Genomic DNA, 27984 nt, shown 5'->3' with positions numbered 1-27984 from the left:
CATCCAAATCCACTGCAACCGCTCTCTTCGAACTTTGCGTCAACCTCTATGCTAGAACAACATCACGCAACAACAAAAGCAGCCTCATCTCTTCACAATTAACCGCATAAGCTACCTCCGACATACGACCTCCGCGCTCGGTATAGAGATCCACGCATCCACATCCTCACCCCATTCGCGCCAAACCGTAGCAATTCCTTCCAGCTCCTCTGGCGTGGCAAACCCATTCTCAGTTGCCCCCTTGGCAAAAGCTGACTTGACTGCTCGTTCCTGCCACGTCTCACTCCACCACTTGACCTCATCCGGTTTTGCAAAACACCAGGAGCTAACGCTGCATTCCACCTCCTTGAAGCCGGCCTTCCTGGCCCAGACATGCAAAAAGCGGCCCGCATTCGGCTCGCCCCCATTCGTTCTCGCGACTTGATCATACACCTCCTGCCAGCGTCTGAGTCCAGGAAGCTCGGGGTACCACATGAAGACCGCGTAGTCTGCTTCACGAGCGGCAACGATCCCGCCGACCTTGCACACACGGCGCATCTCCGACAGCACAGCTACAGGATCGCCGACGTGTTGGAGCACCTGATGGCAGAAGACGACATCAAACGTTTCGTCCGCGTAAGCAAGGGCGTTGGCGTCACCGGTCGTAAAGTCGATGTTGGTGATCTCGCGAGCAGTGGCACGTTCGCGCGCGCCAGGCAGGATGTCGCCGACCATGTCAAGACCCGTGACGTGACCCTCGGGCACGTAGGTAGCCAGGTCAATCGTGATGGTGCCCGGACCACAGCCGATATCGAGGATCTTCATGTGCGGCTTCAAGTAGGGGAGCAGAAACCGTGCGGAATTTAGGGCTGTGCGTTGGCCGTGACTGCGGAGGACAGACGCGTGGTGCCCGTGGGTGTAGGTCGCCTTCTCGCTCATTGCGATGGTTGGATAGCTAACGATTAATCACTGAATTGAGATAGGGAGAAGAAAGATGAGATGCTTGATTGAATACCGTGAGGTACGTGGATGATGGAGGTTTTATAGTGCTTTGTTTTGCTGTCCTGCGGGGGCCGATATCGGCGGGCTCGGCTGGATGATGGCAATGCTGGTAGTTACTGATACTGCACAGCTCGAAGTCTGCACTGTATGCAATTTAATTGCACCCCTTGTGTATGCTTACTAACTGTGAAAGGACTACTAGACCTCGTCTCATTGGCTGAGCAAGGAAGCGGGCGTGACCAGACAGCTGGCTTGGGTACTCGCTCGGTACTAAGTACCGCGGCGTCGTAACTAACAACTACGTTAAGATCTTCTGTATTCTCACCAAAAGAATTATTGAGAAGTACTCCGCTGGACTTCATATGCCCATATAGCACCAGCACTTCCCATTCGCCCAGAATGATGGATAACGTGCTACTAATCCTAGTTCTAACCTTTTGAGACTCAACTATGGTATCGCATTGGCGCTCAATTCGAAGCCCAAATAAGTAGTAGGGCATCATCGCCATGCTAGACGACTTTGGAGCAAAGCCTCGAAGTGAAAGATGTGCATGAGAGATTTTGATCATTTTGAGAAGACGTGTGGGGCGATGACTTTGCGAAACAGGATATCACTAAGCCCAAACCGTGGAGTCAAGGGCGTGGATGATTCGGGACGAACAAGATGGATTGGTTTCAAACAAAGACGATCGGCAGACATTGTAAACTAAGGTAACTTATTTGCCTCTCAATCCAGTCTTTGGTGCCTTACCAACTACTAGGTCGTCTGTAAGCCAGGCAAGCGGTGTTTGCGCTGATTGGGTGTATGAGGATGCGTGATTGCATAGACGAGGCCAGCAGAATGTTTTTTCCTTGGTTGCTTTCCAGGGGCGCGTTTCTAGAATGATCAAAAACCGAGTCGACGGGCTTTTTGGACAATGATATGAAGTCTAGGGTGGGTCAGCATACACGGAAGGTCGGAAATATTCATGGCTAAGGTTGTTCTTCACCATCCGCTCAGGAGGTCTCGTTTATCGCCAGGCTGAGGTACGTCATCCACTGCAGCAAGTCTTGCATTGACCATATCGTCGCCAAAGCAAAGTATTTTTAACAAATCTTCAAAAGTGACACAGCATTTACGCTGGTATGGCTGGGTTCGAGTTCTCTTCGGGGCTTCTGGTAATCTTGTCAAAGACTAGTTTTAGAGCATAGGGTTGAGAAGGGATACCCTGATACGAAAGCAGGTCATGCCGACCTTCTGTGATGTACTTGCTTCCTGGCCCTCGAATTTCGTCGTCTTGCCTTCATGACGCATCGGTTGAGTTTGCATGAGCTGAATATCCATCACGAAGTTCATGCACGTTGTTGTAGGACAGAGATCCGTTATGGGGAGCCTCTTACATAGCCGGCCACGAGGCCGGAGCAATGAGACCAAAAATAGGTTGGAAATCAGATTCCCTCACCTGAGGCCCATCGAGATAATATTATCCTATACGAATGCTCGGATGCAAACATAGTCAGCGAAACATTGATTCGAACTCCGGCATTCCAGTGACGCGATCTCGTATTCCACCCGTATACTTCATTTTGAGCAAGGTTTTAGGAAGAGAGAACCGCAACCATCGGCATTTCCTGCTTGCAAATTGGGTACCCTTGCTAAGTATTCGTATCTGATACTGGGTCGAAATATCATATCATGAGGAATGCACAAAAAGAGCGAGCGCTCGCCCAGTCTGAACGTATCTACTCATGAAGACACAATACTGCGGCTCCAGCATTAGATTCTAGGAGCCCAGCACAATGGCAATCCCCGCACGTATCATGATGCTCATATTCTGTCTTTGTTTGTTGCAGATGCCAAGAGATGTCGTTTCAATTACCACTCGTCAACACTCGCAAGACTGTCGTTGTTTACCAGATGACAACTGCTGGCCAACACTCCACGATTGGAATACGTTCAACCGTAGCGTCAATGGCCGTTTGATCCGCATTCGACCTGTTGGTGCAGTTTGCCACGGAAGGGAGTATAATGCAGCGCTCTGTGCTATCGCCCAGAACTCAACCCATGATTCCCTTTGGCGCATTGAGAAACCAGGTTGGTGTTTATTCCCAGTCACACAAAGCATGGCCCTGCATTCCTCAGTCAACTGCCCCACCAGGTCTCATAGATCTACTACAGAGCCAGGCAGCTAAGAATGACCTGTCTGTCTGTTAGGGGCATTACAATCGGTGACTTGGGAAACCCGGCCATATCGCAACAGAAGCTGCTTCATCGACACTCCTCGTGCGATACCATGTGACCAGGGCCGGATTCCTGTATACGGGGTCCTGGCGCAAACAGCTCAAGACATACAAGAGGCCGTTCGCTTTGCGAGCTTCCATAACCTGCACGTCGCAATCCGAAATACCGGCCACGATGGGATCGGCAGATCCAGTGGAGTAGGATCCTTCCAAATCAATGTAAATCTCTTGAAGGAGATACAGTTCATGCAGGAATTTGTCCCGCAAGGCGGAGACAAATCTGAGGGATCGGCAGTGACCATTGGCGCCGGGGTTTTAGGGCTCGAAGCCTTAGCGGCGGGCCGGGAGCATGGCGTGAACATGGTAACGGGGACTTGTAGTACTGTGGCTGCGAGCGGAGGGTTCTTACAAGGTGGTGGACTGGGGTTCTTGGGGCCTGCTTATGGAATCGCCTCAGATAATGCGCTGGAATTTCACGTGGTTACTGCCAAGGTCGGTGACGCCCAATCCTGCTTGTTATCATCATGGGATAAGAGCTGACGGAGGTTCATCGCCCCCAAAAAAAGGGAGATCTGGTGATCGCCAATGAGTACCAGAACAAAGACCTCTTTTGGGCCCTGAGAGGGGGAGGCGGTGGGACGTTTGGGGTGGTGGTCAATACCACGATTCGCACATTCCCAGACGTACCAGCGATCCACTTCCTCTTGACGGCAGATCTTCCCAGGCATCCAACCAGGACCAGCGATGCCGACCAAGCTATTTGGGATATCACCACCGAGCTAACCAACCTGCTCCCTGTGCTGAAACACAAGGACAATAAGACCAGTGCCATTATCGTGCCGCGATTTCTAGAGGACCGCGCAGTGCTTGAGGCACATGTCTTGTTCGTCAACACCAGCGACAAAGATCCCGTGGAAAAGCACCTCAACATGCTGCACAGTGCACTGGAAGCCAAGGGACTCTCCCCAGCATACAAATCCGAGTTGACCAGGTACCCAAATTTGTCGGCTTGGCTCAATATCCCTAGACAAATGACAGGTGCAGCCTACGGGCTGATCGAAGGCTCAGTCCTGATCTCCGAGGACTTGTTCTTCTCGCACAATGGAACCTCGCATATCATGGACGTGCTTTCCAACTTGGAATATATAGTGGGAGACTCAGTGGAGATTCTAATGTCAGTTGGAGGACAAGTCAAAGCAAACAAATACACTGTCGACAGTGCATTGCTCCCATCGTGGCGTGAGGCCGGTTTGCTGCTGACAATCCGACGAACTTTGCCAACTACGTCTCTGACTCAGATCATGGTCAATAGTCAGATGCCAATGGTTCGAGCTCTCCAAGTCCCGCCTTTGGGTTCATACTACAATGTTGCCGATATTGAATTGCCAGACTCACGCCGTGCTTTTTGGGGCGAGAACTATGCCCGACTGTATTCGATAAAACAGGTCTGGGACCCAGACGGACTGTTCATTGTGAGGATGGCTGTTGGGAGCGAGGATTGGGATGATGAGGGAATCTGTCGGGTGTAGTAAACATTGTGTACCTTGTTCTTATCTGTAACCGAAGGTAGTGTCGTCTGTGTTAAAGTAGAAAAGGAAGCTTACAGCTGGCAAATCGATCCTTTTGCCTTCGTACTTACTCTGGCACACATGTCATCATGTATGTGAACTTAGGCCACATGAAACCGAGTCATCGCCAGACGGATTTATGAGACATCACAACCATTTATGCGGTTAAGGAGATTACATCTTGACCCGTGCGGACATTCCAGAAAGATGCGCGCCTCCAAGGTTCTTACAGAAAGACTCGCTCAATGTGTTTAGATAAGAGTCAAATGCAGACACTAGATCATGAGCGCGAAAGCTGTGTGAAAAGCACTAACATTAAAGCTATCAACCATGAATATGCAGGCAGATCGTCAGCGCAAAAATCGCAGCTCATATCAGCAAACATTATTTCCAGCCAGGTCCGATTAAATCCACAACCTGATCAATTTTATTTTGACCTCCCGAAACAACCATAGGCGGCAATTGAGCATTCAGAGACCTCGGTAATACACAGTGGTATATGGCCCAGTCTTTGCCGAGTAAGAGAACGAGAGCCAGAATTGCACATCGGTAGCCTGATCCAGGTCGAGTGCAGGACTAAGTAAGGAATCCATGTCAGCCGATATCTGAGCTTTCGAGGAGAAGAAGGATTAAATGCGAGGAGATTCAGAAACTCACTAGCACAAGGTCATATTCTCCCTATAGACACTTGCATGGTCGGTCCATCCGATCCGCTCAAAAAAGGCCACCATCGCATCAATGACTGTATTCTCCGTCATTCCAAACAACGGGAAATAAACCTTCGGGACTGGGCAGGGGTCACTCGGATGGATTTCATAATTCAGAATGAGGAACTTCTGGTCATAGTTGATTTGCCGTTGAGAGGTAGACCCCTCAAGGACAGGTTGTCCTGCAGCGGTGGGTATGTTGCCATTTTGCTCAGTAATACTGGAATCGGCCGCGTTTGTCGCATAGGCGATGGGGAAATGATAGCCCTCGTGGATTTGGAGGATGTCCCAGAGCTGGCGCAGAACCTCTAGCCCCCTCTCGATGCCAGGACACTCGCGCTCACGAAGGCGGCCGCCCAGCGTCCACAGCTCAGCCAATCGATCTACATTCAGCATGCACTCGTGGAGGTAGAGCTTGAAGCGTGTGCGAGAAATATCCACCAGATCTGTTCCGACTTGAATCATTCCGCGGGGATTGAGTGAGGTGGGGCACGCGAACGCCATTTGATCTGGGGTGCCCTCGCTCGCATCCAGAAAAGCCTCGATGGGCTGCAAGCCGGCCTGGAAGAGGTTGGTGCCCCGGTCTATCTTTTTGATCGCATCCAAAGCCAGCGTCGAAACTGGGGTAGCGGTCGCCATGGATTTCCCCATAAGGAAGGTGTAGAGTTTGACGGTCATTTTACCCTCCTTACGCAAATCCAGGGCGATGCCGGTTTGAGTGTTGAAAATCGGAGGGAGCGGGCTCTTTCTGGACAATCTGCCCTCTTCCTGTTTGGTCAAGGCCAGATCGCCAGCCAGCTGTTGGTAGAGACGAAGATCCATCTCGATACCATCCACCTTGGCGAATTTGGCGAGCAGTTCTGGTGCTGAAAGCCGATTGAAGGGGTCCTTACCCGGCACGCTGGCGAGATAGCTGGCTGGTATGAAGGCGAGTCGGATTATGCATCCCGATTGCTGAAAGTTCTGGCTGAATTCAAGGTCAAATACGCCACGGTAGAGATTGTATCTGGGGCTTTCCGGGGAAGGGCCCAGAGCAGGGATGACATGATGAGCGAGAAACGTCAGGTATTGGTACTGTTTGTCGACATTGTAGTCGGCATTCGATAGCATCTGCGCCAGAACGGGTGCAGCACGGTGCCACCAATCATATTCATCTGGATTCTGAAACAGGAGAGATTGACTGAGGAATATGTAAGGGGATTTGGCTCCCGGACATGTACCCGGAGAGAGATGGCTTTGCAATTTGGTCGTCATGGTGTGAATAATATACGATAGGCGATGTAGTACTTAGCACTATAATAATTGATAAGGTTTGTGTAGCTTGAGAATGGCAGGATTGGTGGCCGATGGGCTCCCTTTTAAATCATGTCACCAGAGCCAAAACTTGTTGCTAGCTACGAATTCTACCAGACCTCAAACGGTTTTCTTAGTCTGGAAGTGCCGGTATACCCTGACAGAAGGTGGTTTAGCCTAGGCTAACTTCCATTACTCGTAATATGCGAGCCAAGGGTGTTACCAGGTAAACGAGTTGGAATCTTGGAATAGCTGAATGCTCTCAGCCCTTAGCATCCTTCAGGCATTTTGGTATGTTTAAAATTATCAAGAACATCTTCGTCTGTAGTAAGACCATCGTTTACCGTGCCTATTCTAAATACACCAAGAGGAAAAGTAACTTTCATGAGTTCAACATGCGAAGAGATGAACAGAGAGATCAGTCAAAGGTGGACTGCAGGATCTGAGGGGATTTCAGGTGCAGATACAGAGCAAGAAACGCAAAGCACAAAGACATGATTCCAGAACGGCTTCCGTATGACGACCATGGTGAAACCGAGAGACGGTCCACGTTGTCGGATCATATGCCCTCGTGATTGTCATTTTCGCCGACTGCATCCTCACTCGGACCACGTTTCCACATTACTTTTGCATGCAGTCAATGTAAGTCGTGCCTTCTCTAGGCTCGTATAGATCCACCTCTCCGCCAACACGCTTCGTAGGCCCATGATCCTTCTCGCCCCTGCATTTCGTGTTGCTGTTGTACGATCTCGATCTTCAACCCGCTCGTGGTGCCCAGTGTAACAGAACCTCGTGTAGGTATGATGAATTCTTGCGAAGGTGCGACTTGTGAAGCAAGTATCTGCGCTGTCTGAACAAGGTGACGTGTAAATATAGACTTTCTCTACAGACCGCACTACGGTGTATGTACAACGCTTTTGCAATCTAGGCTACATTTGGGATAGCTGCTGGTTCTGATACCCGATGCGAGAAGTGATTGCGGTGGTATCTTGGCTTCAAGTATCAATCTGAGCTGGGATCAAACCGGCAGGTCGAAGCATTGCTTCCTCTAATCCAACAGAAGTCAGTCCAGCTCTGTGTTACCAAAGTCATCATGAGCGTATTCGACCGGTTTGATAAGACATCTCCGCGAATCTGATCGATAGGGCCGTACAGAGCTCATAACACAAGGGTCTGAGCAGTCAGACGCTGACACATGGTCCTCAGCTTGCTTCTCCATTCGGTGCTAAGACTTAGATGCGGAACCATGCTGTGACCACAGTACTGCCCTATGTTGGGGCCACGGAGTACTAGTTGTGGATGAAGTGGTAATGATCATCGATGACAGCCTCAGCTGAGCTCCTTGTGCCATTCCCAAGAACATAACTAAAATGCACCAACTCGTTATCCATACGGGCCGATGTTCGCCGATGTTCTGCGTGACACTGAACTCTAGGCCTGTTTTCCTACTCCAAAAGAGCTGACGAGACCAGATATCCTTCTGGGCTGACTCGAAATAATGCTGACTTCACCAGGTTGGCTAGAGCTTTCGATTGTTCTCTGCTAAATTCCAACTGTCAGTGTATGACCGCAAGTTTGAAGAAGGATGACACCATGTGCTTGCCCTTTAGATCACGAAAAGGCCAACGAACGGGTGGTGTACAGTACAAGTAAGGAGGACAACCTTCACAAGGTACGTCGAGTTATACCCATATTTCCCGATGACCATCCCGCGTTGAGTTCGAGGCCCAGATGGTCGCGGGTATTGTACGTCTCGCAGGGAATTAATGCTCCGAGGTGATTTACACCTTTCTCTGCGGCAGTCTAAGCAAAAATCATACGCGCTTTGATCCTATTATGCTCTAGTCTGAAAAAGAATTGCTGGTGGATCCAAGAAGCAAGCCCTTGGTGAGTTCTAGGAAGGTGATATCCCCTTCAATGGAAGTAAGATTTTCGACGAGCGTCAGCTTGTGCCAAGAGCTGCTTTTCAGCTTGAGGTACCACGGGCAAGCTTCAGGGCTGGTCATCATTTGCACGATAATCCCCTCATTCTGGATTGACCTTCGGTGAAATGTCATCCTCAGCGTAGGCGCAGTTTAGCTCCAAACGTTCATTCGGCAAGGGCCCAAGGGTCTCCGTAATGTTAGTAGTTTTTTCTGCCTGGCGCTGTGACGTATTGTTTGCATGCTCGGTCTGAATGTCTAACACAAAAGGTTTGGGAGGATGATATAGAAATCCAGTTGCAAATGACTGGTTGTGGTTGGTTTATATAGGTGAACTAGAGCCCATAAACAAGCGGGAACAATTTAACCGATGCAGGATATATGCTATGCTTACAGTGCTGAGAAGGACGAGTTCATAATTGAAGCACAATTTTCTCCTTATGCTGTGCTTGTCATGGTATCTGCCAGAGCGACATACTATCCCAACTGAATCATATAGAAGTACATTCACTCGACCTGCCTGTATAATCCACACAAGCGAGCACGCCCGCCGCTTGTAGTCGCATGCTGGGTGCCTGGTTTAATAGCCCAACCGATGCTGCATTGCAAGACAAGACTCTATGAATTGGCTTTGGACCCCTAAATCTTTCGCGACGCATGTGCAATTCAAGTACTTGAAATCCATATTATGCCATAGACTTTTTTTCCAAAATATTCATCGAGCTTATAACCACGCCGTGTCCTATTCATGTATCCTACCACTACACAAAAGTCAGTTGCCACAGAAGACGACAGGGAATTGGCGACTGAACACCTTGTTTTCTTGTCGGTCGCAGGGTTGGAATCTGCGGTCTGTAGCGATCGATAGAAAGCTCTTCAGATTTTCCTTAGCCGAGGACACTGTAGGGCCGTGCATTCTTCATGCACAGTGGTACAAAAGCTGCAAGGTTGATCGATCGGAGGGTAAATGCCGAGTTTACTAACCTTGTAGCTGACCCTGTAGCTGACGGCAGACAAGCACCAATTCATATAAGCTTGTCCGTCTTTTCGCTGTCATTGCTTATGAATCATACGAGGATTTCACAGCTGTACAACATCCGCGAGTGTTTAGGTGCCATGCTGACCGCGATTCCTCCCAAGCATTGTTCCATATAGCTTGTTGATTGCAGACGACCAGTGAGCAAGTCTACAAAGACGGACATTCTTTTTCATGGATTAGTGAACACTGTGTCAAATTTGCACGCCACATAGCTTTTGGAAGCTATATTCTGTACTGCAGGTTAAATCCCAAGTGTATCATAAGCCGGGATCTTCCTTGCATATCCCTCTGTTTTGCTACACAGTGAAGACATAACATCCATCCTCGTTACATGAGAGGCATAATCCCAGGAGGCCAATGCGAGGTGCAGCATGACTGTGGCTGCACTCCACGGCATCGGAATCGCCGTAGACAAATCAACACCTATTCCCTCATTGCGTGCTGCACCTCTGGCAATCTCTCTCCTCCATTAGATGGCATCTGTTCGTAGGTGTGAATGACTTTTCGCTCCGCAATCCGCCATCCATCCGACCGCTTGACTAGACTATCGTCGAAGAATCCGTAGATCCTTCTCAGTTCTCGCCTCGGCTCTCCGGGGTAGAAGTGGATGCCGATGCAGTAGGTTCGGGCTGTTGCCGTGATAGGACTTTGCAGCTGGATGACCTGGGTTCCCAGGCAGTGGTACGTTGTGACGCCATGGAGTCGCGTTTTCAGCAGCGCTTCCAGGCCTCCAATTCCATGGAGTGTCCCCACCGGCGCTGGATAATGAATCACCGCGTCCGGCATGAACGCTTCAACCAACAGGTTGGTGTCAGCTCGATCGACGGCGATGGGCCAGTGAGCGATGGCATTCCGAATGAGATCGTGGTCGGAAACAGACATCTCTCGTAGTGGCGCTGGTTCATGCAAGAGGAAGAGGCTGGGAGAAAGTAATAGGAAAAATGTTGCAAACGCCACTTTCAGGCGGGCTATATGGTTTTCTCTGACGCTCTTTACTCTAGCTGCTGCTCTTATATCACTTATCACCACGTCATTTCTTTGCGGCACGCATGAGACTGTCCATCCTCAATCGTATTCAGCATCCGGCCATCCCGGAATCGCAGTGTGCTCACTTTCAACGGTTACACATGCGGCTGAAAAGTCATAACGTCGGGGTTTGCTGCTTGAGCATGATGTAGGTTTGTAATCGAATACGATTTGAGGGTGCTTGAATGATGTGCTGGGGGTCGTTTGCAGCAAGTGCCTAGGTAGTAATATCATCCCGTCACGTCGACTCTGCGGACACTTCTCGTGTAGAGTGTGTATATCTGAATCCTAAATAAGATTCCGAAGATTGCCGTGCTGGGCGTACGACGAAGATATTTGAGCAACCTCGACCCCTGGTTTAAATATCTGGTATCAATCTTTTGAATCACGACTTTATGCACTGGTCAAAAACTCGGTTGCAAATATCTCTTGCTAATTCAATACCTATTGCTTCGTTAGAGTCCAAGATACCGAAAGCATCGAGCATCATGGTATGTAGCTCATTCGCTTCCAGTTCCAGGTCATCAATTGACATCTATGACAGCCTCTCTTGCCTACCTCCACCATGATACCCCAGACTCTGCAGCAGGCGATGGTAGCCACGGTTGGCAGCTCAGATAGCGGAGCTCTTTTTATCTACTCGCCTGGAAATCTGAGCAAGCCAGTCGAGATATCGTATGCAAGACTGCTGCACCAAGCGCGGCAGGCAGGCTCGGCTCTCCAGTTCAAACCGGGGTCTATTGTTCTTCTCCATTTCGACAACCACGGAGACCGGGTGCTGTGGCTCTGGGCGTCCCTCTTTGCTGGCTACCTTCCTGTGATGTCTACTCCATTCCCCGACAATTCCAATCGTCGACTGGCCCATTTGGAGCATTTGGCTCAACTTTTCAATAAGCCAGCGTGTCTCACCACTGCCCACCTTCTCCCGGCATTCGCTGGTCAAGATGGGATTGTGCCGACATGTGTGGACAAAACCCTTCTGGAGGACGAGCAGGTAAACTCTGTGGAGGATAGGATTCGGCCTGCAGCCCTCATGTCGGACGCGGATGAGCCCGCCGTGCTGATGCTCACATCTGGCAGTTCAGGAAGCTGCAAAGCGGTTGCCTTGACCCATCGTCAGATCACCGCGGCCGTCACTGGTAAACATAGCGTCATGCCTATTCCTCCTGCCACGACATTCATGAGCTGGGTTGGGCTGGACCACGTGGCTGGTCTGGTTGAGATCCACCTTCAAGCGATCTTCACCGGCCGCAGTCAAGTACTCGTTGAGGCACCCGATGTGCTAATGGATCCCGGACTCCTGCTTACCCTGGTGGAACGACATCGCGTTGCTTGGACGTTTGCTCCTAACTTCTTCCTTGCGCGCATGCATGCTACGCTTCAGCAGCAAGAGCAGAAGGAGGAAGAAGGTGCCGGTCGCAACTGGGATCTTAGCTGCCTAACGTACCTCACCTCGGGAGGGGAGGCCAACACCGCACACATGTGTGAGGAAGTCTCAATCTTGCTCGCTGGTTATGGAGCTTCCAAGAACGTCATTGTGCCTGGCTTCGGGATGACGGAGACTTGTGCAGGAGCCATATTCAACACGCGATTTCCAGAGTACGACAAGCTCCATGGCTATGCCATTGCGTCGCTCGGGCAATGCATGCCCGGGATTGAGGTCAGAGTGACTGATGGCACAGGGTCCAACATCCCCTTGCCAGCAGGAACATTGGGCCATCTGGAAGTGAGTGGGCCGGTTGTGTTCCGGAGCTACTTCAACAACAAGGATGCCACCCAGGCATCTTTCACAGCTGACGGATGGTTTATTACCGGTGACTTGGCGATGATTGATGACACCGAACACGGCCATCTCCTCCTCAAGGGTCGAGTCAAAGACGTCCTCAATATCAACGCAGTCAAGTACAACCCCACAGATATCGAGGCGGGGCTCTACGAGGCGGTACCACAACTGACGTACGGTTCTGCTTGTTGCTTCTCCTCTCTCCCTCCCAATGAGCACACGGAGGAAATCGTCATTGTATACCTACCCTCGTACGAGCGCCACGAACTGCATGCCCATGTTCGCACCGTGCTGGCGATCCGCCAAGCATGTCTCGAACGGACCGGTTCTCGACCACAGGTCCTCCCCTTGACTGGGGCCAGCGTCACAAAGTCCTCCCTTGGTAAACTGCCGCGCGCACAGATCAAGACTGCCTATGAGAGAGGCGAGTACCGCAGCGCAGCCGAAGAAAGCGCAGAGCGGTTCGCGTTATTCCGAAAAGTGTCTAATCAAGAACCGCGGGACGTACTTGAGCGTCAATTGCTCACCATCTACGTTCAGTCGATTGACCATGCGACCGAAGTGGAGTTCGGGGTTCAGACCTCGATTCTCGATCTGGGAATCACCTCCATTGAGCTGATCAAGCTGAAGCGGCACCTGGAACGGGACCTCACTTGCATTCGGCCCGGTAGTATTCCATTGAGCATCTTGATGCGCAATACCACCGTCCGAGAGGTGGCGGATGTGCTGCGTGGCTCGTCAGCAGTGAGCGGTACATATGACCCCGTCGTGCCTCTTCAGCGACGCGGCGAGAAGACTCCTCTGTGGCTTGCGCACCCTGGCATCGGAGAGGTGATGGCTTTTATGAACCTCGCCAAGTACTTCACTGACCGACCGATCTACGCGCTACGCGCCGCCGGATTCAACGACGGCGAGGCCATGGCTACTTCACTCGCGGGAATGGTGCAGCGGTACCACGCCGCCATCAAACTCCATCAACCCCAGGGCCCCTATGCCCTAGCCGGATATTCCTACGGCGGGATGGTGGCCTTTGAGCTAGCCAAGCAGCTGGAACGTGAGGGCGATGAAGTCAAGTTCCTGGGCTCGTTCAACTTGCCCCCTCACATCAAAAACCGCATGAGACAGGTGGACTGGAAGACCGCTTTGCTGGATCTCTGCAATTTCCTCGACCTGCTCCGAGACGATCAACGGGCCGATCTGGCCAGTCAGCTCCGTGAGGTCTTCGATAAGGATACAATCCTCACCCAGGTGCTTGCACAGATCAATCGCGACCGATTTGCCGAACTGGCTCTGTCCCCGCCAGCCCTGGCGAACTGGGCGCAAGTCGGACAGAATCTTCACCACCTCGCGGTGGATTATGAGCCTACCCCCTCTGTTGCCCGTATGGATATCTTCTATTGCAACCCCATCAAAGAAGTGGCATCGGGGAAGCAGCAGTGGTTCGATGAGTTTATTAGTCTGTGGAGGGATTTTACCCGGTCGGAGCCGCAGTTCCATGAGGTGGAGGGCTCTCATTATACTATGATATCTCCGGAGAATGTGTTTGGGTTCCAGAAGACGATGAAGGCCGCGCTGAGTGCTCGAGGTCTGTAAGAGAGAGTGTTTTGTTTTGCTGTCTGTCCTGTGATGGCGGTTCTGTCCCTTGTCTTGATGATCTGCTCAACTCAGCATTCAGCATGCAGTTGCGACAATAGTTTGTGACCCGGGTGTGCCCAAATTAGAGTCCCCTGATGTAGTAGTGAAAGTATGGTTATGTGTTCGTTGGAGTACATGGCCAACTAGTAGGAATGATTTTAATGAGTAGTTCAGGGACCAGTTGTGTACTGTACAGTAACTTGACTTACAATTTGATGGAAACAGTAATGACATCATGAGCAGGAGATGATAAGATAAGCGCATAAGTCATGAAAGTGAGTGAACTTTTATCTCCGAAGCGGGGAAAGCCGCCAACGTCATCTCTCTCTCTCGCTCTCTCTCCACACGCGTCATCGAATCCGGATTCTACCACTAACCAATGCACATTAACATGCCATTCCATTAGTCATGGATGCTGTGACCTTTTTTGTCCCCCCTCGGAAACTTCTTCCTGCTTTTGCAATTGCATTCTCACTTACTGTGCCCCCTCACCCCACGAAATGGGTCTCCAAGGCAAATCCCAGACTTGCGCAGCCAAGCTCCTGCGCGGAGTCGGCGTCGCGGTCATGGGCTCCGTCAAACGCTCGCATCCGGACGAAGTTGCACGGTGGCCGTCGCGGGATGAAGGGCGCACGATCAAAGTCCACATCTACCGGCCTCCAGCCGAGTCAGCCCAAACCCCAACCCCGGTTCTCGTCAACATGTGCGGCAGCGGGTTCATCCTCGACGGTCACGGCACCGACGACGAGTACTGCCGGTTCATCGCCTCCCACACGTCTTACACGGTCGTGGACTTACAGTACCGCCTGGCGCCCGAGCATCCGTTTCCCGCAGCCTTCCACGACGTCGAGGACGCAGTCCGGTATATCCAACAACATCCGCAACAGTTCGACCGGGCGCGCCTCGCGCTCTCCGGGTTCAGCGCGGGCGCCAACCTCGCCCTGGCCGTCTCGGCCGTCAGCGACATCCCGCGCGAAGCCATCCACGCCACCGTCGTCTTCTACCCGTCGTGTGACCTGGCCGAGGATTTCGCCGACAAGGCCGCCCCCGACAACAGCAGCCGGCTCAAGATGCCGGCCGGCCTCTCGCGCTTCTTCCATCGCTGCTACTTCCCTGCCAGCGACGAGGATGCCGATGACCCGCGGATCTCGCCCGCGTTTGCCGCGCCGGAACGATTTCCCGACAATCTCGCTGCCATCACGGCAGCCCAGGACCCCTATGCCCCGGAGATGGAGAGGCTTGCGGAGGCCGTCGACGCATTACCGGGACGGAGGGTCGTGCTCAAGCGCATGGAGCACTGTCCACATGGGTGGGACAAGCGGGCCAAGGAAGGGACGGTGGGAGCGGAGGCCAAGCAAGAGGCATATGAGCTGGTGGCGCAGTTTTTGGGCTCAATATAGACCCCGGGATGAAGCTTTGCTGTGAGTTTTGTCGGATTGTAATATGCTTTGAATTCAGTCCGCCTTGTAGACCTCAGTAATGTATATAATGGTTATACTGACCTCTCATGAGCTGAGCGCTTTTTGCTATTGAATGGTGAGGGTATTACCGCAAGGGGTTACATTTGGGTATGGGAACCGGATGTGCGCTTGACACTGCTGCTGCAAGGTACCTGGCCATTCCACCGCGACCTCCCCGTGGCGGCAGGGCAAGCCACGAGCGAATGCAGCGGGACTTGCGTTTGTCTCGGAGCAATTCGCTTACCAACCAGCCTTGTATTGTAGGGATACTCGGGCTCAGACATTGCGAGAAATAGGATCGAATCAGGATCCTAACCAGGGATCATGTTGGGAGCAGGAACCATTCGTTCAACACGGAGTTTCGCAATTAATGGGGTCGGGGTGCCGCTGCGGCCCGCCCTTCTCCAATGGCTGGTTCCATTAATGGCGGGAAAGGGCCAAGCATTTCCGAGTGGCTCTCAGGAATAGCCCCGAAAGTCCTCCGGACGGCGGGACACGATTTGGGACGGACAGTGAATCTACATCAGCAAGCACAAGACTCATATTATTATTCTCAGTAGCAGATATTTATCATCAATATTATGAGTTGTGAATCGTGGTTCTCGGCGCCGGACCCCTAGGCAGCCGCATCGCCTCGGCCCTCCTTGCGGGCGGCCATCGCGTGCACATCCGTGACCCCTCGTCCGCCGTCCAAGAAGCCTAGCTAGTCTCGAGGCAATTCCGGAGAAGTTCGAATTGAAGCTACATTCGGCGAAATCGATGCCCACACCCTAGCATACAGTGTTCTCGCCTCCAACAGCAGCAGCTCTTAGTCTCGCCTATAGTTGAGCAGTAAGGGGAGGAAGAGATTGCTTTGGAGGAATGAGGGCTGTTTACTGGGGTTGCGCGGGGTTAGAGGGGTGGAATGTAGTATTGCATTGTAAGATAGATTGTTTGTGATTTAATCTCTGTCTGCTACAGCTCATATAGAGCGTTCTGAAGTCGACCAGGGTATTCATTCAATCTCCGAGAGCGCAAGGCCATGCGTCGACTGACCAACGATGAATGCACAGCGAAGAGAACACATCCGCACGGCCAAGGGACAATACCGTAACCAAAACTCGATTACGAGGGAGATGCTGAAAGCTGTTCGAAACAACATCCTTCCGACCAATTGAACGTACACGCCTTGAGTCTATTCCGGCACGGACTTGCGACACGGTGGCGGATCCGAGACGGGATCTCTGGGTCGAAGCTTGTTCCGGAATCTGGGCCGGTCTTCCCCACACTTTCTACTAGATTCCCTTCCATTAACCTCGTATACGAGGACTTTGTAGCAACTGAGCTCGGAAACTCATCAGTCATTATTGATGATCAGTTGACCTGATCAGAGGACCCCCTCTTGCGGCGAGAGAGGGCGAAATCACCCATATTTCAAGCATTGCAACCCGTCCAAGACCTCCTACTATGGTCTAGTGAATCATCCATATCTCACTCACTACACTGAGCACAATTACTACCTGCCTTCAAAGATTGAAAATGACTTACCCAAAGACCCCTGCCTTCATCACCCAAACCCACGGCTGGACCCAAGCCCGCGCCCACCCAGCCATGGCCTGGATGGAGAAATGCACCCAGGCCTGGGACTCGCGCGAGAGCTGGGAGACCCCCTTTACCGACTGGGTGACCGAGGACTTTGTGTTTGTCAAGCCCAACGGCGAGCGGTGCACGGGCGGCGAGCCCGCGTGGGAGGCGATGAAGCTCGACTACGCCGCGTTCAAGCTCTCCCACCACGAACCGAGCTGGGTGTGCGTCGTGGACCTGGTCGACGGGTGGGAGTTCATCGGGGAGGGGAAGCTGTACATCGATCTGCCCAAGGAGGGCAAGGAGGACAAGACGGTGCGGGATCTGGACGGCCGCGTGTGGGATTTGGGGATAGAGAGCATGTTTCGATTTCGGTTTGTGCGGGCCGACACCGAGAAGAATGGCGGGGTGCGGATCAGCCGGTTCCAGTTCTATAGTGACAGTGGGCCGGTGTTGGCGGAGATGATGCGCAGGGAGATTGTGCGACCGCAGGATCTGATGGGGTAATTGCGTGTTTCTGTCTTGTACGTTATTGTGGACTTACTGGGCCGAATTGAGCTGCATATTGAAGACCATCACGGAGTATTTGCTGCGAATCATGACGGCTTGGCGCCGGATAAAGATTGCAAAGGTGGAACCCCTGGTGTATTGTGGGGAGTTCAGGACACAGTGGAGGCGCAGCCAGGCAGATGCACTGACTAAGCAGCTGGTGATGATACTAACTATGCATTTGCTCAAGCACCTACTTCCAGACGAACAGAAAACACTGATAGATTGAAATAGCGTCATACTTCCTTGGACTATATGTTAGTGAAAGCGAAGCTGACGACACGTGATACCCAAGGCTGTCTGTCTCTTTCATCCCCTCACCTCCCCACATTCACATACTCCGTGTTCATATCAGACATCACCGGAACTTGCCTTCCAACCCAATCCAATGAACAGATCCAACCCCGCTCAGCACGTCCTCAACACCCCCGAGCTCCTCGAACTCATCCTCACCCAGCTCGACCTCCGCACCCTCCTCACCTCCGCCCAGCGGACCTGCCGCACCTGGCACACCCTCATCCGCACCTCCCTTCCCCTCCAAGAAGCCCTCTTCTTCCACCCGATTAAATCTGGCCACAATGCCCCATCCCACGACTCAACAACCACCCCTACCATAAACCCTCTCTTACAATGGGCCTTCCCGCAGTTCCTCTCTCAGCCCCCCTCTGACTACTACCCCTCTAGCCTGAACCCCTTCGACGACCTCACTTCCCTCGCCCACCGCGCCAAGCATCCCGCCTACCTCCGCCCGGAAGCCAGCTGGCGCCGCATGCTCGTGCAGCAACCCCCGGCCCGCTCCGTGGGGGTGCTGACCGCCTCGCATGGTCCGTTTGGAAGCGAACTCGGCCTGGAAAGCTGGGTAGGTATCCCCCTCTATCCCCTACACCAACAGCACCCAATCTATAAGGTTGACATGCGCATGAACCTGGTCTATTCGCGGGGATGAAGAACCATAATCCCTCTACACCGCCGAAAGTCCCGGACGGCTTAACAATGGAACTGTTGTTCGAACTTCTCTTCTTCGATGAGACAGTCCCCTACAGCTACCTCGTGACGGTGGTGTGGTGGGGGTGTGTGAATGTCCGACGGCAGGAGATCGAGGGGTATCTCGAGCATCTGCACCGCCCTGCGTTGCCGGAGGTGTTGATTTGTGCATTGGTGTCGGATTCGTGTGAGGATTCGGAGGAGGAGGAGGGGGAGGAGGAGACTGTGAGGTCGGTGCAGCGGATGGTGAAGGAGGGATATGAGGGGTTGGGGTTGCGGCCGAAAGGGCTGGGGGCGAAGTGGGTGAGGAGGGAGAGGGTTTGTGTTTTGGGGATGTTTGATTAGTGCAAATCGGATCTGCCCGCCGGTTTTGTTTGCAGTGGTGGTTGAGAGGAGAGGTTAGGTTGGATGGGATGCTGTGCTTGCATACTCTGATAACTGTGATATCTACTGTACAATACATCTGTTTATACATCGTCGGGAGGGGTGGCTTGGATGGTATGACGGAGGTTCACCATCGAGTTCAGTGCCAATGGTTCAGTTCCCATTGCTCCTCCACCCCCCTAAGCAAACGCACACCCCTCACCAGCAACACTCACAGTCGTCGTCACCGATGTGACAACCACAGCATCCTCCCCACCAGCGCTCGGAGCAGCAGTCACCGCCACCGTCGTCACTCCCGACGAAACCTCCACGATCGCCGCGGTCGGCGTGGGCACAATCTTCAAGGTCACAGGGTGGGAATAGTCTGAACACCAACCAATAGTCTTAGGCACGATTCCAGGTTTCACGGTTTTGGAAGTGACGACGGGAACAACAACGGCAGGGATAGCAGGGGTAGCAGCGGGGAGTACATGCGAGGCAGAAGAAGGATCATGATGGTGGAAGTGGTGACTGTGGTGGTGGTGCTGGTGGTGGGAGACAGAGCTGGAACCGGTGGGGCTCACCGTGACATATACGGTTTGCGTGGCTGGCGCCGCGCAGGTGGGAGCCGCAGGGGTGCGCGAGGGAGGAGGCAGAACGGTCGCAGACGAGGAAGCTGCATCAGAGCAGTTCTGGACAGGCGGTGTGACGGTGAATTTCTCGCTCTGCGCGTAGATAATGTACACGTTGGTGCCGTTGATGCCACTGATCTGGTATCCCCATTCCGCGTCGGTGTCGCAGGGAATCTGCACGCGGTGGGTGAGGTCGGCGGTGGGGATGTCCAGGGCCAGAGGGACATAGGTTGGCGGCCACGAGACGAAGTTCCACAAGTACAGGCTGAAGGAGCTGGGGTCGGTGTCGACGCTGGTCCAGTCCACGGTCACGGTGGAACCGGCGGCGTAGGTCGCGTTGAGCCCCGGCTGGGTGATACTGATCGCCGAGGCGAGCGAGGTCAGCGACACGAGCAGTGCGGGGGTGGATAGACGCATGGTGATGGGGCTCGGGGTTGCTGTGTGGTGTTGTGTGGTGTGGTGTGCTGAACGGGGTCAGGGGGTTTGTTTATTGAAAGGGGGTATATGCAAAGAATGCTCAGGACAACAAGGGCCGTAGTCCAAGAGAAAAAAAAAACACAACCGATTTTGAACGAGTGACTGGAGTGCTAAAAGAACGACTGGAATTGGAAGGGTTGTGGGTGAATTGCAAGCAAGGGGTGGAAGCGGGATTATAAGGTCAAGTTTGTTGGATCTCCTCACCCCCGGAGATTAACGGTCAGCCTCGTGAACCCAAGGATACTGGTTCACTAGTGGGGAACTACCGGGAGTACGTAGTGCGTCCCGTAAACTATTTTGGGGAGTTTCACCGTGGGGCGCGGCCGTGATTTGTGCGGTTTGAGGCACTTTAGGGCCGTGCACAAAGACTGTCTTGGCCAGAAAAGAGACAGCCAATGTATTGGTTCAGAATTCGAACTGTTCCTGGAAGCCAATTAAACTAGCAATTAGTGTAAGAGATCAGGCAGAAGTCATGATTTTCCGGTCTTAGATCTGTGACGGAGTTAACAATTGACATCTGACCTGCATCGTAACTAATTGTTCTTTGCTGCTGTCACCCCTTTTTGGCTTACCCGGGCCTCGGCCGATCAGACATTCCACAAAACAAATCACATTCCTGATACTCCGTACCCTTCCACATGCTGCTTCTTCAATGGAAGCACCTCCGCTCCGTTGCTTCTGCACGTGACTACTCTAAGCACTCGCAGAACATAACATATCACAGCATCGAATGAGCTTTATTTCATTTCCGGTCAATCGGGGACCTATTACGTTAATCACTCGCTTGGAAAGATCTACTCGCTACGATTCTTTCAAATATCGAGATATATATTGATTTTTATCCTCTCGAGAGTATGTATAGATTTTAGTATACAAGGATAAGTTCTTAGACTTTATAAAGTACCTTTATAATAAGCGGGCTCAGGGAGACCTCAGGGGTCCCAAGGTCAATAGAACTTGAATTCAATCTGGCGAATTGAACTCACAGAGTACCAAAAGGATCTGAGGGTGCAGACGCTGGACCTTCTACGACGAACTACATCGCTATGTGCCTCATTGTGTGCCCGTCACTGGCCGCATAAATCAACTCTCCCCGCACAAGAGACTCCTGTGCTGTACCCTAACCCAAAGACCTTCCTTCATAGTACTTGACACTCATTCGTCCCAATTCACGTCTTTTACTCTCGCCTCCAGCTTTTTCCCACGAAATTGGACTTTATTCCCAATAACTCCTAATCTCCCTCAGGTCGCCCAACAAGGCCACCGGATTATCCGGTCCCGGGAAATGGCCTCCGGACTCATGATCTACACGCACCACCACCATTAGCATGATTCCACCAGCATCGAGTACGTCTCATGTCCAGACACAAGGCCGACAAAGACTTGGAATACATACTGCGATAGAACACCAAGTTCCCCGTCTGCGCGACCAGCGCCGGCGGCCAGAACCCTAGATTGTACTTGAAGGCGCTGAACAGCACCCGCGCCGCCGATGGCAATGCGGACAGTGGCGCAGGCAGTTGCTGTCCTGATTGAACCCTACTTAGTCCTTTCACTACCTCTGTATGCCTGATAGGTAGATTCGGTAAGCCCGAAGGATGCAGTACCTGCGGCTGGTCACCGGGAGTCCACAGCCAGCCAATACCACTCGGCGGTGCTGCAAGGCTGCTATTCTACGCATCTGCATGGCGTTTCTTAGCGCGTGTGGCTTAGCAGATAAATACCGGAATTACAATAGGGTCAGCAAAGAATGGGCTGGGTTTGTGTTGTGCGTCTGTGACTAGGGCGATTGGGCTGCGCGACAAGGTGTTGTTCACACTGAAGTGAATTGTAGCCCCAGGTAGGACCTCAATATGTAACATTCACCACTCACGAGGTTATGTATATTGATGGCAGTCGCTTTTCTCTGCGCAAGTGAAGAGAAAGAAAGCGGAAAGAGGATAGAAAAAGATAAGAAAAAAAAATTTAATCTTCAAAGCCATTATTCTCCCCGGCCAAAAGACCTCCCCCCTCATCATTGTCCTGGTACCCCTCTTCCTCCTCTGGGTTGTCAAAATCCATCCTTTCTGCGCAATCGACGCCAAATTGCACCATCCCATTGTCAGTCGGAGACCGGAATGAGCCGAATACGAATAGTTTCCCCAGGAGGCTATCTCGCGGTGCAGCGCGTCCAGGCCCAACTCTGGCCACGGCGCGGAAGCGAGGCGTTTGACGATGCTACTGCAATATAGGAAGAACAAGCAGTTGGTGATGGGCTCCGGGGCGATGGGAAAGAGATATCCTGGCGCACCCGCGTGAGATAGACGAGTGAGGCTGTGAGAATCCCGACGACGACGAGCGCAAGGCGTGCGACTCCCCACCGAAGGCGGATGGTCTCCTTCCATGCATGGTTCGGAGGTCGACAGTGTGGTTGGACAGGTCTGTGTACTGCGGCCACGGGATGGTAGGCTCGTGACCACAGCAGCGAAGAGTACGGAAAACATCCAGCGCACTGCTGCCTGAAGGGTCTCAGGTGGGAGAGAGTGCAGGCCTGACGATGCTAGATCCGGCGCCGTGCGCTAGAGCAGATATCCCAGCATGTCCCCGACAAAACCGGGCGATTTGATTGCTCCCGAGGGAATGTTCACATGGGGGAACTCGCGAGACCAAGCAAGTCAAGCAAGTTCATTAGTTTTGAACTCGAAAGATTCAGGCTGCTTATTACAGTATAGATCATAGAGGTCGTCTGGCTTTATATCTCTTGGAAACTAGAATCGTCACATACACTCTTTGATTGTTTGGAGTGGCGCCAAGAAAGAACTACACTAGACTTATCCTGGAATCTAACGAAATAATAATCCATAACAAGGCAGTGTACTGTGATAACATGCACTATATAACACTGTTATGAACAGGATAACATCAGATGGGGAAAAGGATAAGGGGGATGAATATTAGACGAGAGAAAGAAGTTGATTGATCTTTAAGTAGATTCCCCAACTATTATCGTAAGTGGTCATACCATTACTGGGTCTAGTACTCTTTCCAAGCGCGTTCCTTTGTTCTTTGAGAAGTTCTACCCTGCGCTAGTCCATGCTGCCAGTGAGATACCAAATTCGGCTAATCTAACCAAGGCTAGAAACTGGCAAAGAAGCTGAAAACGAGCTTGGGCAGGAGTCTCTTGGCTATGTGGTGTGAAGCAGTTCTGTGTGTCTCAGTGTCGCGAGCCTCATGAGAGATTTTCTACCAGATTGGTCCCAAAAAATCACATGAATTTGGGTGGAATTTCGCGGTATAAATAATGTATCTTTGTCCGAATATCGCTACCTAGTTAGATAATAAGAGAAAGTTAAGTCTGTGGTAATCACGTAATAACAGAGTTAAATATAAATAGATATATAAGACCTATATCAAGAAGCAAGAAATTATTAGAAAAAGAATATCAGATTTAGTAGCGAGTGAGATGGCCTAGTTGTTCTTGGTCGAACTATCACATGGCTGTAGAGACAAGAACATGTTTAGTTCTTAGATTGTGCCTGCTGTGGAAAATTTGGACAATTAGACGAATTCTCGGGCAGAGGATCTGCTAAGAATATTCCAAAATACCTACTGGACTCTTTCTGCTTTTTCGCGTCTTGTGCTTCACGTTCTTTCTTCTGAAGATGTTCGTTATTCTCTTTGGTCCAGGAAGAGGCTCCCCCAGTCAGTTCGCCAATAGTCTCAATAACATTCTCTCTGGTTGTACGCCAGTTGCCTGTGTTCTTATTGGACTGGTCTGTTCCAAGCTCAATGTAAGCACTGATGATATAATATCAAGAGAAAATTGCTTCGATTTTGAAATTCTTACCAGAAGGCATGATTGCTTAGATAGAGGAGATTGCGGTAGAGTCGATTATACAAGTTCGTTCATATACAAAAACGTATGGTAGATGAATAGTACGAATAATTATTGAAGAAGGTAATTCTACATCTTATTGCTTTTCTTACTTATATACTTGGCTGTAGCTTTTTGTAGAAGCGTGACGTGACTGATGGTTTCCCTGTCTATTACTATATATTTACATCATCAAAAAGCAAAATCATATCTTGCTTTTATTATAAGCAATGACTATTACCGCAACCGGCGGACTGTGAAATCTAAAGAATACTTAAATCAAATCTCTCACATAATGATACTACTATAAACGCAAGCAGAAGTCTTATCTGTAATGAAATGCAGCGATCACTCGTTATTATATAAGGTACTTAAGAAGACGGCGAATCTTAAACCCACAAAACCTTTTTTTGAATTTCTCATATTATGATGCTACCCTGAATGCAAGCTTAACTCATACTTGGGACAGATTCAGTGAACATACATCATAATATATGTTTGCAACAATAATGAGTTCACCTCAGATACACTGCACCCTTTTGGGAGCAAACAGTTTCTTCCTAATCACACTGCTATTGATGATCTTCCAATAAGGATTCTAAAATTCATATGAACCGTAATATACTAAGATGTCTTCTGTGCGGGATTAGTTTCCTAGCACTCCCAGAAAACAAAATGACATCATGATATCAGCCGTATCCCCCCACTGCAGGTGACATACAGCTGCATTAAATCATGCAAGATTGTCAATTTCCGTGGAAAGCTCTCCACCTATTTTTTGAATACACCCAGGCGATATTTATCTAATCATCACCCGTGTAACTTTTTTCCAGGAAGAAGGGAGAGGGGAAAATAAAATTCTAACTTAAATTAATAAGAACACAATCTTGTAGATCTTCTTCTAGACTAGTTAGAATTTGAATACGGCAACGGCCCGCCTCGGCAAGTAAAGCTAGACTTGTTGCTGTCATGAGAATCGGGTTGAAACAATACTAGAGCGTCAATGCATGAACAGTTCGCCAAATATTATTCTTACCGGAACATACATAGCTCAGTGTCTCACATCAGAAGATTCATTAACAACTGAACTAGTTTACTGCACACAGCAACTTCCTTAGCTGGCATGGACAGAATGGACCGGATGGATTGAAATGTCACCCTTGGGGAATGAGAGGTGCAGGGAGGCAATGCGCCATGAGAATTAGCTTATGACCGACCCTCTCATTTCCATACCAAGGGATTCCCCAGTCCGCCCGGCAGGCTGGTTGGCCTAAGATTAGACTAGTGTCAACTTTGACCTAAGTCATAAGTGACCTATGAGCTCTTCTTCGCATTGCGGCCGCGAAAGAGGTGACAAGCCTTAGAGGTTGTCTCGGCCCAAATAGTGTTTAGAACTGCTGACTCTCTTGATGGTTGATTATACCTAGTTCTGTCTTTCCGTTTTTTTATAAATTAAGGCAGGGAATGCTCACTACTTATATACTGTCTGGGAGGGAAAGTATTTAATATTTATTCGCTTAATAGGTCTAAAGATAAAAGTTTGTAAAATATCTCATAGTATACTAGTACTAGTGGAATTTTTATATTGTAAAGATACTATACTACTTTACCAGAAGATATTTTAGATTTTCATCAGGAGAAGAGCATCTAGATTAAATAATTATAAGAACTAATAACCTTTTTATCATTATAATAGATTATTATAAAGAAATAATCAATTCGGATTATTACTAAGCTTGATTTTCTACAGCTATACAATAGTATACACGCCAAGGCCTTCTCTGATATTAATGTACTTAATGGATTTCGTGCCACCGGCCTCGTTTCTTTTAATTCTCAGTAGGTGCTTTTAATGCTACAGACTCAACTGGAAATCTAATTCTACCGACATTCTCATATTATCATTAGTCTTTTCATCTCGGGAAAACACCTAAATATTTGTATGAACTGGGGAGGCAGAGAAAAGAACTACAAGAACTCGCCGAGCAAGGCCAGGCGTTAATCATTTCGTACGAAGTTATTGAAAAAGTAATCAAGGCTGCAGAATAGTCTATACAGAGTGCAATCCTGCTTCAACCACATGTTAAGCATTTCCAGTCTATAACAACAAGTAAACAAGAAAAGGAAAAGGCCTTACGTCGCAATATACAGAATAGAGACACTTTGACAGGCCAAGAGGGCTTTGATAAAGCTCAGGCGCGAGAAACTGAAGTAATTCAGACAAAGCGCCAAGTCCGGCCAGAGCGCGCCGGCCAGTCCGTTACAGTACATGGGAGTGTAGAACACGACCGTTCGAACTGCCCTCCTACAAACAAGGAGAATTAGATTTATATAGCTTTTTCTTGGTGGATGAATAGCCTCAGAAATCGGCCAGCAAGACAATCAGCGAGGCGGTGGCAGATTCACCGCCGGCTTGGTGTCTGATTACGTTACTACAAACAGCTGATACTATACTGTTGGAAAAGACAAAGAAACCATTATCCTATAACAAGAAAATAGTTGATATTTCCCCAACACCATACGGGCCAAGCTATCCTCTAACTACACCCCTATAGCTCTAGCGCGTTACAACGCCTCTGGAGTAGATAATATACTCACCTATCCTGACTCAACCTAACACTACTCTCAAGCCTGACTCACGAAGAATGAGAAAAGGTAATCAGAGTCTATAGGACTGTCCTATCCTATCTGAATTATAATAGCGCCAAATTGCGGCGCAGCCATGACCGTTATTCCTTGTTCAAAGACCCTGGGTATTTCTGAATCAAGAATCCAGAGGCGGCTCAGCTCCTTGTATCCGTGGGTCATGGACCTGCCCTGTATACAGATGTATTTCTTGTCTACTAATCTTTTACCAAACCGGATCACGGTAGTACCAGATATACTGCTAAAATCATAGGCCTTGATCCTTACAACCTCTGTGGCCTCATTATATATGGTATAGTCAAGAACTACAAAATGAATTAGTAGTGATTTGAGAACAATATCGAATGTGTATACTATATACAGTAAGAACTGTAATTATTCTTCAGCCGAATTTTATACGCAATATATTCTATGGTCTTAAGGGTTGCCTACCACCGCGGTGACATGATCAGTATCATGTATAAGGTAGAACTTTATTTGGGCTACTAAGCACCAACTTACATAGGCCTTTTGGCGGAATTGATCCGGTGATTGGGGGGGCGGGTTCACCGCATTGAGGCGATTGTCACTGACAGCCTAGATTTATAGAAACTTATGAATAAGAGATGATGTGTGTACTAATAAAACAATATGACTAATCCATAACCAGTAGATGCTAAGACTATTACTTGCTTCGTTGTCAAGCTTGTTTTCGCACCATCCCAGTTCGTTAGTAATAATCATTGACCGGCACCAGCTTGGCCTTGGAGTCCAGGCTACCATGCAGGCTTGCCATCGCACAGCAAAACTGGCCAGAGGGGCACCGTGGGCTATCAGAGTGAACCCAATCTAGATACTATTTATGTCACGATGGTAGTGATGCAAGCATCGCCACCATGAACCTTATGATCTACAACCCTAATTATGAAGATCGTGTTAGCTCCGGATGGGGATAAGCCTGTCAGGCCCCACATCGGTCGATCTACCGTTCGCAACTGTTTTTCAACAGTTTTCCACCATTCAGTCACGGTTCTGGATGGTCAGGAAAGCCTATCCCAGAGGCGCAAAGGATCAAGAAACATGGTGGATCAACGCGGGAATGTGGTTGATTGGATGCGGTCCCGGTTTGTCGAAAACGAGGAAGCCACAAGTTGCAGATCCGATTGCGTTGGATAATACGTCTTCCCTTCGTTTCCGAACCTTAATAACGAAGCACGTAAGTGTGGAACCTTAATACGTTTTTCTTTGTTTCCGAACCTCGCCTTCGAGCGACACAAATCTGAGCGGAAGACGTAAGTTACGAT

At 50.2% G+C, this 27984-nt stretch overlaps 10 protein-coding genes across 10 annotated transcripts; 5 read left to right on the top strand and 5 right to left on the bottom strand.

Moving 5' to 3' along the window:
- Window positions 1-111: 111 nt before the first annotated feature.
- BP01DRAFT_403958 (class I SAM-dependent methyltransferase) lies at window positions 112-1039 on the bottom strand (the record flags this gene model as incomplete). Its single annotated transcript, XM_025578703.1, has 1 exon — window positions 112-1039. Exon 1 carries the CDS (start codon window positions 916-918, stop codon window positions 112-114), a length of 807 nt encoding a protein of 268 aa, XP_025429005.1. The 5' UTR covers window positions 919-1039.
- Window positions 1040-2784: 1745 nt separating this feature from the next.
- On the top strand, window positions 2785-4730 carry BP01DRAFT_403956 (FAD-binding domain-containing protein; the record flags this gene model as incomplete). Its single annotated transcript, XM_025578702.1, has 3 exons — window positions 2785-3055; window positions 3176-3693; window positions 3768-4730. 3 exons carry the CDS (start codon window positions 2785-2787, stop codon window positions 4728-4730), a joined length of 1752 nt encoding a protein of 583 aa, XP_025429004.1.
- Window positions 4731-5239: 509 nt separating this feature from the next.
- BP01DRAFT_301953 (putative dimethylallyl tryptophan synthase) lies at window positions 5240-6730 on the bottom strand (the record flags this gene model as incomplete). The annotated part of the gene is made up of 3 exons (XM_025572049.1): window positions 5240-5374; window positions 5456-5605; window positions 5651-6730. 3 exons carry the CDS (start codon window positions 6728-6730, stop codon window positions 5240-5242), a joined length of 1365 nt encoding a protein of 454 aa, XP_025429003.1.
- Window positions 6731-10153: 3423 nt separating this feature from the next.
- BP01DRAFT_403953 (nuclear transport factor 2 family protein) lies at window positions 10154-10612 on the bottom strand (the record flags this gene model as incomplete). The annotated part of the gene is made up of 1 exon (XM_025578701.1): window positions 10154-10612. The coding sequence occupies one exon, from the start codon at window positions 10610-10612 to the stop codon at window positions 10154-10156; it is 459 nt and encodes a 152-aa protein (XP_025429002.1).
- A 594-nt stretch (window positions 10613-11206) lies between these two features.
- On the top strand, window positions 11207-14132 carry BP01DRAFT_403951 (non-ribosomal peptide synthetase; the record flags this gene model as incomplete). Its single annotated transcript, XM_025578700.1, has 3 exons — window positions 11207-12921; window positions 13021-13244; window positions 13398-14132. The coding sequence occupies exons 1-3, from the start codon at window positions 11322-11324 to the stop codon at window positions 14130-14132; spliced, it is 2559 nt and encodes an 852-aa protein (XP_025429001.1). The 5' UTR covers window positions 11207-11321.
- A 542-nt stretch (window positions 14133-14674) lies between these two features.
- BP01DRAFT_384964 (putative esterase/lipase) lies at window positions 14675-15574 on the top strand (the record flags this gene model as incomplete). Its single annotated transcript, XM_025577559.1, has 1 exon — window positions 14675-15574. The coding sequence occupies one exon, from the start codon at window positions 14675-14677 to the stop codon at window positions 15572-15574; it is 900 nt and encodes a 299-aa protein (XP_025429000.1).
- A 1378-nt stretch (window positions 15575-16952) lies between these two features.
- On the top strand, window positions 16953-17801 carry BP01DRAFT_403942 (uncharacterized protein). The gene has a single exon (XM_025578699.1). The coding sequence runs from the start codon at window positions 17153-17155 to the stop codon at window positions 17702-17704; it is 552 nt and encodes a 183-aa protein (XP_025428999.1). The 5' UTR covers window positions 16953-17152; the 3' UTR covers window positions 17705-17801.
- Window positions 17802-17955: 154 nt separating this feature from the next.
- BP01DRAFT_122553 (uncharacterized protein) lies at window positions 17956-18699 on the top strand. The gene has a single exon (XM_025570416.1). It carries the CDS (start codon window positions 18135-18137, stop codon window positions 18690-18692), a length of 558 nt encoding a protein of 185 aa, XP_025428998.1. The 5' UTR covers window positions 17956-18134; the 3' UTR covers window positions 18693-18699.
- Window positions 18700-19184: 485 nt separating this feature from the next.
- BP01DRAFT_122564 (GPI anchored serine-threonine rich family protein) lies at window positions 19185-20459 on the bottom strand. The gene has a single exon (XM_025570417.1). The coding sequence runs from the start codon at window positions 20140-20142 to the stop codon at window positions 19294-19296; it is 849 nt and encodes a 282-aa protein (XP_025428997.1). The 5' UTR covers window positions 20143-20459; the 3' UTR covers window positions 19185-19293.
- Window positions 20460-21418: 959 nt separating this feature from the next.
- Window positions 21419-24038, bottom strand: BP01DRAFT_384960 (uncharacterized protein; the record flags this gene model as incomplete). Its single annotated transcript, XM_025577558.1, has 4 exons — window positions 21419-21507; window positions 21599-21730; window positions 23792-23956; window positions 24029-24038. The coding sequence occupies 4 exons, from the start codon at window positions 24036-24038 to the stop codon at window positions 21419-21421; spliced, it is 396 nt and encodes a 131-aa protein (XP_025428996.1).
- Window positions 24039-27984: the final 3946 nt, after the last annotated feature.

This window comes from Aspergillus saccharolyticus (assembly GCF_003184585.1).
Source record: "Aspergillus saccharolyticus JOP 1030-1 unplaced genomic scaffold BP01scaffold_30, whole genome shotgun sequence".
Taxonomy (NCBI): domain Eukaryota; kingdom Fungi; phylum Ascomycota; class Eurotiomycetes; order Eurotiales; family Aspergillaceae; genus Aspergillus; species Aspergillus saccharolyticus.
Note: the sequence above shows the minus strand (reverse complement) of the source record. Positions and strands in the feature narration are given on the sequence as shown.